This window comes from Salminus brasiliensis, chromosome 22 (genome assembly GCF_030463535.1).
Source record: "Salminus brasiliensis chromosome 22, fSalBra1.hap2, whole genome shotgun sequence".
Lineage (NCBI taxonomy): Eukaryota > Metazoa > Chordata > Actinopteri > Characiformes > Bryconidae > Salminus > Salminus brasiliensis.
The window spans coordinates 29,381,212-29,394,479 of NC_132899.1; the positions used below are offsets into that span (position 1 = coordinate 29,381,212).

The following is a 13,268-nucleotide window of genomic DNA, read 5'->3' on the forward strand; positions in this document are numbered from 1 at the left end:
GGCCTTGAAAAGCCCTGATGTATACGAAAGAGTTGAAAGCCACTCACAGAATATTATTACTCATGAAATGGTTATGATTATGATAGACTGCATATGACCGAGCTGAGCTGTTTTGGCCTGAAGTGATTATTATCAATGGGTCTACTGGGACTCCACTGCACACCTCTGACTAAAGTAAAATCCACGATAAGCCGAGCTTCTCGTCCTTTGCTTCTCTTCTAATAACCTAAAAGAGATTTTGTGAGATTAGACTCTGACCCGAGATCCAGGACTCTTGACATAATGTAAAGGTTCAATGCCAATGGTGTTTTTACTGGAGGTTTTAAGCCAAGAACAATTTTTGAGCCTTTATATAGAGCAGGGATTGGGGCAATTCCAGTCCTGGAGGGTCAGATTCCTGCACAGTATTTAGCTTTTCCTGCTTAAGCACACCTGATTCAACTGTTTAGTAGGACTGTTAGAGCTCTATCCCAGTGGAGTACAGATTCTGGCTCTGGAGGCCAAACGCCTATTAAATCCAGAGTTGATTCAGGTGTGTGTGAGCCCTGGTGTGTTTGGATGGGATAGAGCAGAAGTGACTGACGTTATGAAGGAAAGAAGCAATGAAATAAGCAGACCTACCAAAGGATGGCAGCAGAGTACTTCATTTTTATGAGAATTCAGGCACAGGTCTGAACATCCTGGACATGCAAATGGAGCACTGCTACGACAACAAGACAGCGTCAGATTGCACTGTAAAAAGTAAGAGTGGTGGTTGGTGTGGCGCAACAGATAACACCACATGGAAGGATGGGGTTCGATTCCTGGTTTGGGTGAATATGCTGCGCTACACCAATAACAGTCCTTGGGCAAGACTCCTAACACTACACTGGTCGCCCACCTCTGTTATACGAGTAACCTTGTAAGTCACTCTGGATAAGAGCGTCTGCTAAATGCTGGGAATGTAAATGTAAAGAGTTCCTTGAGGAATGTTTAGGGGTTCTTCAGTTTGAAACTGTGGAGGCTCTAACGTCCTCAAGGTTCCTCAAAAGCAACTTAGGAAGTTCCTCCACAGTTTCAAACTGAAGAACCTCCTGAAGTTCCTGAAGGATCTTCTACCTTTAGCAGTGAGAGCTATGCTGGGCTTTTCTAAGTCATCTAGTGTCCACTTTGTCTCAGAAATGCTATTTATGTTGTTGCACAGCTGAAACAAAAAAATCAGAGCCTACATAATTGCACATATGCAAATGAACATATGGCAAATGTACATACTAATCTCATTCTTCATCTGTACATACTGTATGTACAGCACAGTGTGAAGGTCTTTAGCAGAGACTGTGCCTGTAAAAGCACTTCATAACATTAGAATAAATACCAACGTCACTGGTCACTGGTCAGAAAGAGCTGTTGGTCAGTAAACATTGGTCAGAAGAACACAGTTAGAACAACCAAGGTTTGTGTGCTGATCTTCTCTGAGGACACCGTCTAGATTTGTTCAGTTCCATCAGCAGCTCACCTGATTCACTCTGGATGTTGGATGGCAACTGGGAATACTGGTCTTCCTCTAGGGCAGCTAAACAGATATAACATGATCAGCAATAACAATAAAACCACCTGTTAAATAATGTGTAGGAGCCGTCGCTCCAACCTCAACAAGCCCTCTGAAGGCGTCCCGTGGTCTTGAGGTATCTGGTAGCAAGACGTTATCAGCTCATTCTGAGTCCTGGAAGTTGTTGAGGTGGGGCCTCACATGATCACATGAATAGGTCTTGGGTGTCCATGCCCCTATTGCCTGTTCACTGGTTGTCCTTTCTTGGAGAGCTTTTGGTAGATACTGATCACTGCATACCGGAAAACACCTCAAAAGACCTGCCTGATGTTTTAGAGATGTTCGGACTCAATCGTCTACAACATCAGAGTTTGGCTCTTCTCAAAGTGGCTCAGATCTTTATCCTTGCCCATTTTCTTGCTTCCAACACATCCACTTTAAGAACTGACGGTTTATTTGCTGACTAATGTATCCGAACACTCGACTGGTGCCCGTTACCACATGGTCAAGGATATTCACTTCACTGGTCAGTGGTTTCAATATCATGGCTGATCAAGGATATTCACTTCACCGGTCATTTCCACAGAGGATTTGGTGGGAAATGGTTCCATGTAGAGATACATACTGACTCATACCGACATGCCGAGATTTCACAAGCTCTAATATAGCAGTGAACCTGGTTCATGTTCATGAGTTTTATCTGTAACATTACCAAGCCAACAAGTGGGCTAACCACACAGGCCCCAGATGGGCATGTTAGCAGGGTAGACATTTGAGGACTGTTTTGGCTTAAGTGTTTAACCCTACTCTACCCCACCTGATCCAGCTTATCACTGCCTTCAGAAGTCCTTGATTGGCTGAATGGGGTGCGTTAGGTTTGGGTTGGTTTGGAGAAACCTGCACGAAGGTACCTCTTCAGGAGGAGGTTTGGAGGCCAACATACATTTAACGTATTGGCAGCTTTACTAGAAAGAACTTTTTTGTAGCTCCACTTGGCCGGTGTACAGTTAAAGACTGTAACCCTTCTACTGATGCCTTCTGATGTGTTCTCCATCCTCTGGTCATTCATCAGTAGTCAGTTTCTGTCTCCAGAGCTACTCTACAGGCTAGATCATTTCGGGTGCTGGATCTACTATTAATCTAGCAGTGACAGTGATGTGTGTAAAACTCCACCACAGTAATGCCTGGTCAACAGCGGTCCTGTGGTCATGAGGAGATGGAAGGTGACTGATGAGTGGTGCAATACAGTCGGTAAATGCTGGTGGAGCTTAAAAGTAGACAGCGAGTGGACAGTGAGTGGTAGGACAAGGCAAGGATTTCTAATGAAGTGGATGGTGATGGTCTAAGCTTCTGATGCTAAAAGGAAAGCTGAGAGAGCAGGTTAGAAGAGGCCTGCTTTACATCATCTCTGATGTCATTAGAAAGAGCAAGAACCTCTGTAAACAGCCTATGCAGTGGCTGGTAATGCCGGTCCTGTGGAACTCCGTGGAGAGGCACTTCAGTAACTAATGCTCTAGGATTATAGAGAAGGTCTTTACTTACATCAGCCTGAAGTGCAACTCAAAGGTCAAGTACGCAGTTTTAAATGCTAATTTATGCTCGGAGTGTGCATTTACAGAAAAGTGCTAATGCGGAGTGCTGTGAAAGTCTTTACTTACTTAATCATTTTTTGGATGATGTGAGCAAAGCTCAGAAACATGAAAAAAATCAAAATCAATCGCTCACTCTCCTCTCTTGTTCCAGCCCAGGCATGATGTCCTTAGACTGGGTAATTCTATTTCTTTTAGTGATATTCTAACACAATAAACACCAAGATCAGGAGAGCATAAATGCTATGTCCGTCAATGTGTGCAGGGCATGTCCACAAGAGCGTTTGCTATATAAAAAAAGTCATATATTCATATATGCAGGTTCTTTACAACCATGTCTTTGTCTTTCAGCCACAATTCTGTCCGGAGTATTAAGGAGAATTAATTAGCATGAATGAAACAGAATGAATTAAAAGGCAGAGTAAGTCCGTCACCTGACCCCAACCCAACAGAGCAGCTTTCTACTTACCGATGCTGCTTGTTTGCAGAAAGACCCACAAACAAGCAGCATCTGAAAGAGGCTGCAGTGAAGCTATGGCACAGCATCTCAAGTGAGGCAAATCAGCATCTGATGACGTCAATGGCTTCCAGACTCCCAAGCAGTCACTGACTGCAAAGAATTTGCAGCTAAGTGTTTCAGATAATCTTAAAAGAGGTGAATGCGTTCAGGAACAGGGTTGAGGGACCGCTGATGGACATGTTTAAGGCGTTTAGCAGACGCTCAACAAAAGTGCTTCATTGTTTACTCAGAAAATACCCTTGAAAAGATCCCTCTAAGCTTAGATGCTACTGAATTCAGAAGTCAGTATGGAGACCACAATACTCTACATACTCTTCACTCACGTAAGTTCTCTTGGAAGAGGAGGGTCTCCAGTCTGGGTTTGAAGATAGCGAGCGACTCTGCCGTTCGGACACCCAGGAAAAGTTTGTTTCACCATTTCGGTGCAGGACAGACAAACGTCTGGATGCTTGTCTTCTGTGGATCTTAAGGGATGGTGGTCAACCCGAGCCGTACTTCTGAAATATAATATATATATATATAGAACTGTAGTTGGCATGTAGGTTATCATAAGGAACATTTAAGCTGATGTTTAAAATGTCACGTTTCTCACATATTTGTTAATGTAATATCAGTGAGACCCAAATTCCACCATAATGGTGGAATCAACCGGCTAATCACAACTGCTCGGGTAACCAATTGGCCTGTTTTTCATCATTAACCAGTAGCAGATTTCAAAGATTATTGCAGAATAAAATGCCAGTAGAAGTATGAAGATTTGGTGAAAAGCCTGATAATGTATGCTGAACTTCTGCGGGTCTTCTGAATTTAAACATGTATAATGGATAAAAATGAGTAAACCTTTGGCCTTGTAGAACACCCTCCTTGTGCGCGTTTACCTGGTGAAGTGATGGCAACAGGATGCACTGTGGGAATTCACATGGACGTCAATTTCACACAGGACACCTCCTTGGCAGTGGCCTCTTTAACATTAAAACCATTCATAGATGAAGCGAATAATGATTATTGAGCTGGCCTCTAGATTTTCCAGACCTTGATCCAATCCAGCATCTGTGGGACTGGACAACTCAGAGGACTGACGGGTTAGTGCTGCTCTGGTGGCATGCAAAGGACCAATAGCATATTAGTCAGGTGGTCATATTGTTTTGCAAAGTGTCAATATGTAGCAACATAACTGACAAATCTACCAGCTGAATGCCTATAGGTGAAGGTCCATCTGAGTGTTTGATTGCATGATGACTGTATGAACCCACTGTGTAAACAGCAGGTACTGTGAGAAGTGAGAAGATCCTTGTGGAACATTTGCACTGTGGAGAAAAATAGGTTCTTTGATAGTTCCTCAAAACGCCTATATATAGGATCGTATACTTTTAACAGTGGTTACAGTATGGTTTAAATGGTTTTACTGGCCACTGTTAAAACATCCCATTATATTATATATATATATATATATATATATATATATATATATATATATATATATATATATATATATATATATATATATAAGTGAACTCAGTCATTTTTGGCCAATGCAGTGGAACAGATAAGTAAAGGAAAAGCAGAACTGGAGAGAAAACAGTAATGGCATTATTCTTTTATATGACCAATTACAACAGTATACTATACACAAAGTCTCTATCAATGGCTTTACATTATTGCAAGGGATACTCCAAAAATATCCATCAGATATACAACAGGTGAGGTTTCAACAACTTGGGACACATGAGCTCATATGCTTTAATATTCTACAGCACAACGGGGTTCTAAAATCACAGAGAAATGGACATGGGAGATGATAGCAGCTTCATATTATAGTATTTGATTCCCTTATACTGTATTTCTGTATGTACAAAAGTCAGAGACCAAGTTTTCCATTTTACAGAGTCAAAAAGTCCACAGAAATCTCAACAATTACATACCAAATCAGATCATACAGTGTCTAGAAAGTCCACCGTTTACCCTTATTACAGTTTTAATACCTTTTTAAAATGTACAAGGGGAATTTTCTTCACCTCCAAAGTTTAGTTTTAGAGTTTTTCTTAGAAGTTTCTCAACTTCCAAATAACCCCACAAGTAACACATGCAATGCTGTTGAGGTCTGGACTCTGGGTCTATCAGCTTTTAGTCTGTTTGCTTTTCTCAGTAAGAGCTACTTTTGGTTTGCTCCCCATCCTTTCAGACTCACAGTGCTGAGTCATCTACTCACGGTAGAATGATGGACACAAACACCTCTTTCAAAACTGAAGCTTGATCTTCTCCTCTCTCTCAAAGCTGAAAGCTTTAAGGGCTCCATGTCAGTTTTGGTGGTGCAGCACATCTCACAGGGTTGTTTGGGGTCCAGTTTTTCATCCACGTTTTAGCCACTGCCATTTCCTATCTACTAGATAGGATTCTCTCTATCACACAATGCCACCAGTGCTGGAAGGCTGGCATGCATGTGATTGCTCTGAGTAATGTAAAGCCAGCCAACCACATCACTTGGCAGCTAAACATTGACTAGCATCCCACGGAGACCCTGTTTACACCTGACCAATGAGTCTTAAGTATCAGGGTTATATCTGGATCAGGCCAAACCAAGTAAACACACAAAACCGCAGACAACTTCTGGAGGTGGTCTGATCTGAGACTCAGCTGAGCCACGTTATAGCAGTGTGAACGCATCCGACAACCAAAACCCCTCCCAGTACAACCCAAACACCAGTAATAATCACCGCACAACGAGTGAATTTGTATATTCTGTCTCACACAGCATTCAGACTAACCAGAGACGTGTGTCTCAGGACACAATCCAAATACTGGTCACATGACACGACCAGGTGTAAACGGGGTCTGAGTGATGGTGGAGAGGGAGGCCAATTGTGCTTTCTGGCACTTCAAGCAACTGATGGCTGTGGCATCACCAGGGATAGGCTTTTCTCTTTCTCTTTCCTTATGCAAATGTTACATATTACCTCCACTATGAAATATCTTCTATACAATGAAGAAATGAATGGCCATTTTGACTTTAAATTAAATAAAGGATGGTCTCTAACTTTTGCACAGTACATGTACCTGATGTCAAACTGTATTACAGTTTACACAGTATATACAATCATGTGGAAAAAATAGAACACCCAATATTTAAAAACATATGGATATTTGATCTTAATAATGTAAAAGTTGTAGACGTTTAATATCTTAACAAATAAAACTAAACAAAAAATGCAATTAACTGAAATGCAAACGTTCGGACACTCACATGCCCTAACAGATAGTATTTCTCCCCTTGAAATTTCACCTCAATTAGACCTTTCCTATAACCCTCTACCAGTCTGACACTGACCAGTTTTCCCCACTCCTCCATGCAGAACTCTTTCAGCTGTGTGACATTTCAGCTTGTTTTCATAAACCGATGGTCTCACATTTTCCTCCAGCGCTCTCTGACATTATAAAGAAGTCATGGTGGATTCTATGACTGGGACTTTGCCAGCTTTCACAAACCATGCCATTTCCACCTCCATGCTTCACAGCTGGTATGAGTCTACTGCGCTCAAATGCTTTGGTTGGTTTGCATCAAACATGTCTTCTGTTACTGTGTCCAAATCATTCATCATCAGATTCATTTGTCCAAAGAACGTTGGTTCCAGATGTCCTGGACCTGGTTCAGGTGTTCTCTGGCAAATGTGCAATTTACGTTGGGCTCATTCCTAATTTTACAGTCTTCTCAGGGAGTTCTTTGGATCTGACCATGGTGATCCCACCCAATTCAACAATCAAGAGCAAACCAGACTAAATGTCTGAGGCACCCCCAAAATCTCCTCTAATGATGTTAATGATGCTGATGTGCTGCACCGGATTGTAATTTTAGACAACTGAAGTAGTAATAAATGTGAGGAGGACTTCAATGTCTTCAGATCTAAATATCTAAAACATCTCGAAATATTGTTCAAATGAAGATCAAATGTCCAGATGTTTAAATTGGTTCAAAATAAAACAAAAGGTTTTCATGGGGTGTCCTCATTTTTTTCATGTGACTGTACCATCTCCTCATAAAGTGAGAGTGCCTGATATAATAACAAATCAGATGAAACAGGCATGAGTTTCTGAGACGCAACACTTCCCACGAAAGTTAAAAAGACGTTGTATTGCACACACCACATAATACACTGTGTAGCATCCTTATGGCACTGCTAATAGGCTTCTTAATGACAAAATACTCCAGTAAGGTGCAACTGAGAAACCTGTGTGTTGTGATGGAAGGATAGGGCTTCTACATCAACATACTGTGAAGTGGACTTCACAAATGGCACATATCGTCACAGAAAACAAAATCTCCAACCTGCAAATTGGCAACTTATTAATAGGGCAAGTCATTTTAGACCATTCGTATTGGTCCTTTCATTACAAAACGTTAAGATATTTCAAACGTTGTGGTATAGGAAAACATGGAGGTAGGAGGTTTTGGTATGACTTTCATGACATAACGCAGCTCGCCCACTTGCAATAGCAACTAATATGATGCAGGGAATATGGCACCCCTCGCAACCCCTTCCAAAAGTAAGACTTGCTGCTGTAGAATTAGCGTAACGTATATATCAATATATATATATGGCTCTATATGGTGTTAAGGTGTACAATAGCTTTCTGATTCCAGAACAGTTGTGTTTCGTCCCATTTACCTGCTTTATTGTCCCTGAAAATGCCCTTCTCTCCATGTTTGTCTCGTCTCCATTTTTTTCCCCTTTATGATGCTTAAGATGGCTCAGACGCGTTGATCCTTGGTATCACCATCCCCATGGTATGTACGGGCACCTTCCACACAAAGCCTTTCCACAGCCTGCCTGACCGGAACTGATTGTCACTGGCTGAAGGAAACAGTCTCTTGGACAACAGGGTGAGAGGAAGCATATAAAGGAATACACTGGGATAATAAACCTAATTTCTGTCATCTGTGGCGCATCTCAAATGGACCACAGACAGTAATTCCAACCCATTGCCCTGTACTTCGATAAGAAAGCAAAACACACCTGACTTGTAACTCAGCGAAAGCTCAATGGGCAGTTCTGTTGGGGAACCTTTTTGAGGAACACTTGAAGGTACACTTCAAGGTAATTCTACATAAATGTGTTTCCCTATATTTTCTTCTTTTAGAGATGGACCTACTTTTCCAGAGGGAGGAATGTTATGGCGCAATGGTGTGGGTGGAGTCTGGGGACTCTGTCTGAACACCATGGATACCATGATACAAGGTCTGGGCACCCCTGGTGTAAATACATACTCAAACACCACGTCTTCTACAAATCAAAAAAGTACACTGTGTATATTAGGGGTGTAACGGTACATGTGTAAAGGTACGTGCTATTAGGGTAAATACGGTAATTTCACAAATGCATAGCCCAAGAATCCTTAAGCTGTAGGCTGTTGGATATGCAAGGTACTGTGAGAACTGTAGTGGTTTAGGAGCATTGCTGTAAGAACTGTAGTCTCGAAGTTGAAAATGAACATGTCATTTGAGGACGGGTATCCAAACTTTTGCACACAACCGTCTACTTTTGGGATGTGTTCAGACCTAACAGGACTGGCTAGATTGAAACAAACCTTGCTTCCCTGTTAAAGCTGAGCAAAAATAGCTTGGCCTCTTATGGTTTATTGCTCTAGAACAAGAAATGAGAACCAAGGGGCCCCAGGATTGGTGAATTCCCTGCTCCAACATACCAACTAAATCTGGGGATTAACCGATGAGAAGATTTAGGTGTGTTTAAACAGGAAAACCGCCAAACTGCACAGGAATCCAGCCCTATAGGGCCAGAGCTCATCACTAAAATCAAATCTACGAGCTCAGTTAGACCAGAGTACTTAGCTGCACAGTTTTATCAGCTGTTATGGCCCAAATCTACTTGGTCAGTTGTGACTTCATGCATTTGACTTTGACAACAATGTCAAATATGTATATATTAACACACTCTTAGAGTGGAACAATAGTAGTTTATATTATAAACTGATTTGCTAATCAGTAGCTTATATTATAAATTACTAATTTATTAAAATGTGTATTATATAGAATTCAGCAACTGCCCATCGACTTCTCTTGTCACTGAGTTTCAAGTAAAGGTGATTTCTGTCCGTTAAGCAACTCAGGGAAACGTGCAGAAATGACTATCCTGTGATTATCGGCCGTACGCCACAGAGATTAGGTCGAAAAAATGAGTCTATTTATTGAAGAACCCATACAAAATGATTAAACGGCATCTATGGCAGCTTAGAACACGTATTCCTTACTACACTACGACTTTCGCTCTATTAGTTTAAAGCCCTCGTCTTATATTGCACATCTGCAAACGTAAGAACAACCTGAAAAAACTTCAAATACCTGCCAGCGTTATTCCCCTCCTTTTCACACTCACTGTTCATCCTTTTATCCTCATTCTATTCTACCTATTTTTTTTCCATATAAAAAGCAATCAAACAATATTAATGAATCAAGTAAAGGGATTTTGGCATCTGCCTTACGAACACTAGAATACGCCTCTATGAGAGCGCCTCTCTACTGCCTACTTGCTAAAAAAATGATAAAACACAAACGAAAACATCGCATTAGCTCCCTCCATCGGAAACGGCCCGTCTTCATTGGTGGTCCGTCACCATAGATCAGACAGGAAGAGGAAACTACAGTATCCTTGGCAACAGTTGATACACCCTGACAGCACCAGAGGAGTGTAAGGACAGGCTGACCAGAGCCTGAAGATAGAAATGGACAAGCTTTACAGAATGATAGAGAAAAACTGTAGCGCAGAACTCAGGTGTTTGTCAAATTAGCAACTTTTAGAATGTGTTACTCCTCTTATCTAGCTGTAGCCCCACAGAACAAGAATGGCAGCCTGGTCGATTGCACATGAGGCTGACACACCCCAGGATATTAAGGGCAGGGAAATCCTAATCCTAGATTGGTGTAGTAAGCACTGTCCATTTTCTTGGGTATAAGAAGCCCAGCCTGGGAAGAAGTTAGCCAACTAGCTAAGATGCTACCCACGTTGGTGTGGCGCGACAGATAACACCACTACCTGCCACTGAGCTACCACACCATGTGGGAGACTGGGGTTCGACTGCCAGTCTGGGTGACTACGCTGCGCCCTTGAGTCCTTGGGCAAGACTCCTAACACTACACTGACCCACCTCTGTAATACGAGTAACCTTGTAAGTCGCTCTGGCAGTTACGTAGCTAGATCAAATGTTGGTGAAGAGGCTCAGTATGTTTAGGACTGCTAACTCTCACACACTGGCTGTAAGACTCTACTATTCGCACTATTACGCTCTCACACCACATGATGAATACTGATGACGTTTCCTACAGCTGCTGACCTGGATTTCACCGATTTTACAGCGAAGCCACTAGCGGTCCTGGTCATTACCCATAGCAACAGCAAACTGAGTAGAGAACATACTCACTAAACACGAATGAAAAGGTAAAAGGTAAATAAGATGACTATCAGTAACCAGGCAGTGCTTGGTTACTGAATGTAAAATCAAGACTAGATCATGACTAAGGTCCCAAATATCGATCTAGTTGATGGTGCTAATTGAACGGCTATACTATAAACTGTAGAAATTTGTTTATATTCAAAATGACTAACGAACTAAAGTAATAACTCCTTATGGTAAAGGTGGTGCTTAGTAAAGCTTTGTAAACCAAAGGCCCTAATGCATTTATTTTCGCTAGCTATTGAGACACCCATATTTAGGCATGCTACCTCACCAACACTTTACCTAGCCATCTTAACTAAAACAGTGTGCTAGCGAGCTGGCTAGCACTGCCCAACCCGGGGCTCCTTTCCCTCAAGCAGAGGCACTTTCATTTTTGGACTTGAAAACAAATGTTAGCGACAGTAACTGGATCCTCACAAACATTCTCTAAAGCTTGTCCAACCTTGTAACAATTGCTCTGAAAGAATGCATTTGTCCATGGGGGACCATAGACAGGTCAATTGTTGTTCTAAATGGCAAAATTAAATATGACTGCAGCTGCTTAACCAGGCAAATCTCAACCGTTCTCACTCTTATCGCGCTAATTTGCACTCTGGGCGGCTCATATCATGGCTAGCTCAGTGTGTGTCTCTCTCTGGCTGCATAGTTTTGTGTCATGTTATGTTAGAACCTCTTCTCGAGGGACCTCTTTGCAGTTCTTCTTCATAATAAAGTTTCAAATCAAGCGTTTGTAATGTTTTCAAATGAGTCCTGTATTTCCAAGTCCCTGGTGGGCAGGGCTAATAAGGTGAGAAGATGATTGGAGCGTGAGCTGCCCTCAGGGGTCCGGGGGCAGGTCTGAAAAGGGCAGGGCTAAGCAGAGGGGTTTGGATGATGGCGGCCGCCCCGGGGGTGTGCCGTAGGGTCAGAGGGTTGGTTGCCATGGTGCACAGGGTGGCGGGGGTCAGAGGCGAAGGTAGAAAGCCAGCGGTCAGGGTTTTGGACAGCTCCTTCTGAATGGCTAATTTGGTCTGGGAGAGAAAAAAAAAACAACAAAACACACAAAACACTGAATAAATGATGAACAGATGATGCAGCAATGCTTTGACTTGACTTTGACTTTGTTAGTGTGAAGAAATGAACAGTACTGTAGTTATTAGCTCATGTATTGTATCTATTATAGCAATGTAATGTGGCAGGTGGACACCTAAACTGAACGAATGCTCAGAACAAATGAATGTGTTTACGCTGGACATCTAAGACTACAGCCATAAACAGTCCAAAATAAGCCTTGGTGTAAGACTCTGACAGCTGGATAAACACCTGCCTGCTGCAGTTCAGTGTGCACACTTTGCCTGAATGAGCATTAAAAGACTATGTGAGAGGCTCTGAACTGTCTATTCATTATTTCTTTTCTCTCATGAAGTTCACTCACATATTTGAGATGGGTTATGCATACATTAATGTGACCATTTCCTAACTTTCCTTTAAGTTGTTTATTGATTATGAAAAGAACTTTTTTTCACAGAAACTCTCCACTTGTTTTAAAGAGCACTGAGTGAGGCATAATTAATACAATTACCATATGCTTTTGTTTATGCCTGAGAATTACTCTATTTGAAGTAAGACCCTCCTACAACACAAAACAATATAAATATAAACAAAAATCATACTACGCATCAACAAAAACGGAGCACATAACTGGAATTATAACTAATAATAAATGGAATGTATAAAAAATAACACTGCTGAATGCAATCAAACTATATATATAAAACAAAAAGTCAAAATGAACACCAGGTGACCAGGGGCTTTCTGAATACATATACGACAATATTATGGCTACTCTGGACTCAACACTTTGTAGCTTTTGGCAAAACAGGAAGGGCAACGCTTGTGGGGACTGCGTACCGCTGCTTAACCGGAGTCATATTTGTGTACAAGCCTGTAATATTCTTCTACCGCCTCAGTCCAGTTTCTTTCACTTTCAGTGAGATTCTGTATCTCTCAGCTTGCCCAGAAATGTATGTAAACAAGCGTTTCCTTCTTGAAATACACTAACAAACCGTGTCTGAGGCTTCTGGGGGTTTAAAGTGCAAGCTTGATAGTTATTTATTGATCATAGGACAAACTCTTCAATACACACTTATCAAAATATTCAGTAACTACAATAAATCAATTCACAGAA

General features: G+C 41.6%; 1 protein-coding gene across 2 annotated transcripts in view; it reads right to left on the bottom strand.

Moving 5' to 3' along the window:
- Positions 1-5,219: 5,219 nt before the first annotated feature.
- The window catches only part of LOC140544184 (zinc finger protein 385C-like), a 125,184-nt gene continuing 117,135 nt past the window's right edge, over positions 5,220-13,268 (bottom strand). For both annotated transcript variants that reach the window (XM_072667596.1, XM_072667597.1), the window contains one exon: positions 5,220-12,111. In XM_072667596.1, coding sequence (XP_072523697.1) covers positions 11,881-12,111 — 231 coding nt within the window. In that variant the 3' untranslated portion in view covers positions 5,220-11,880. The remainder of the gene's footprint in view (positions 12,112-13,268) is intronic.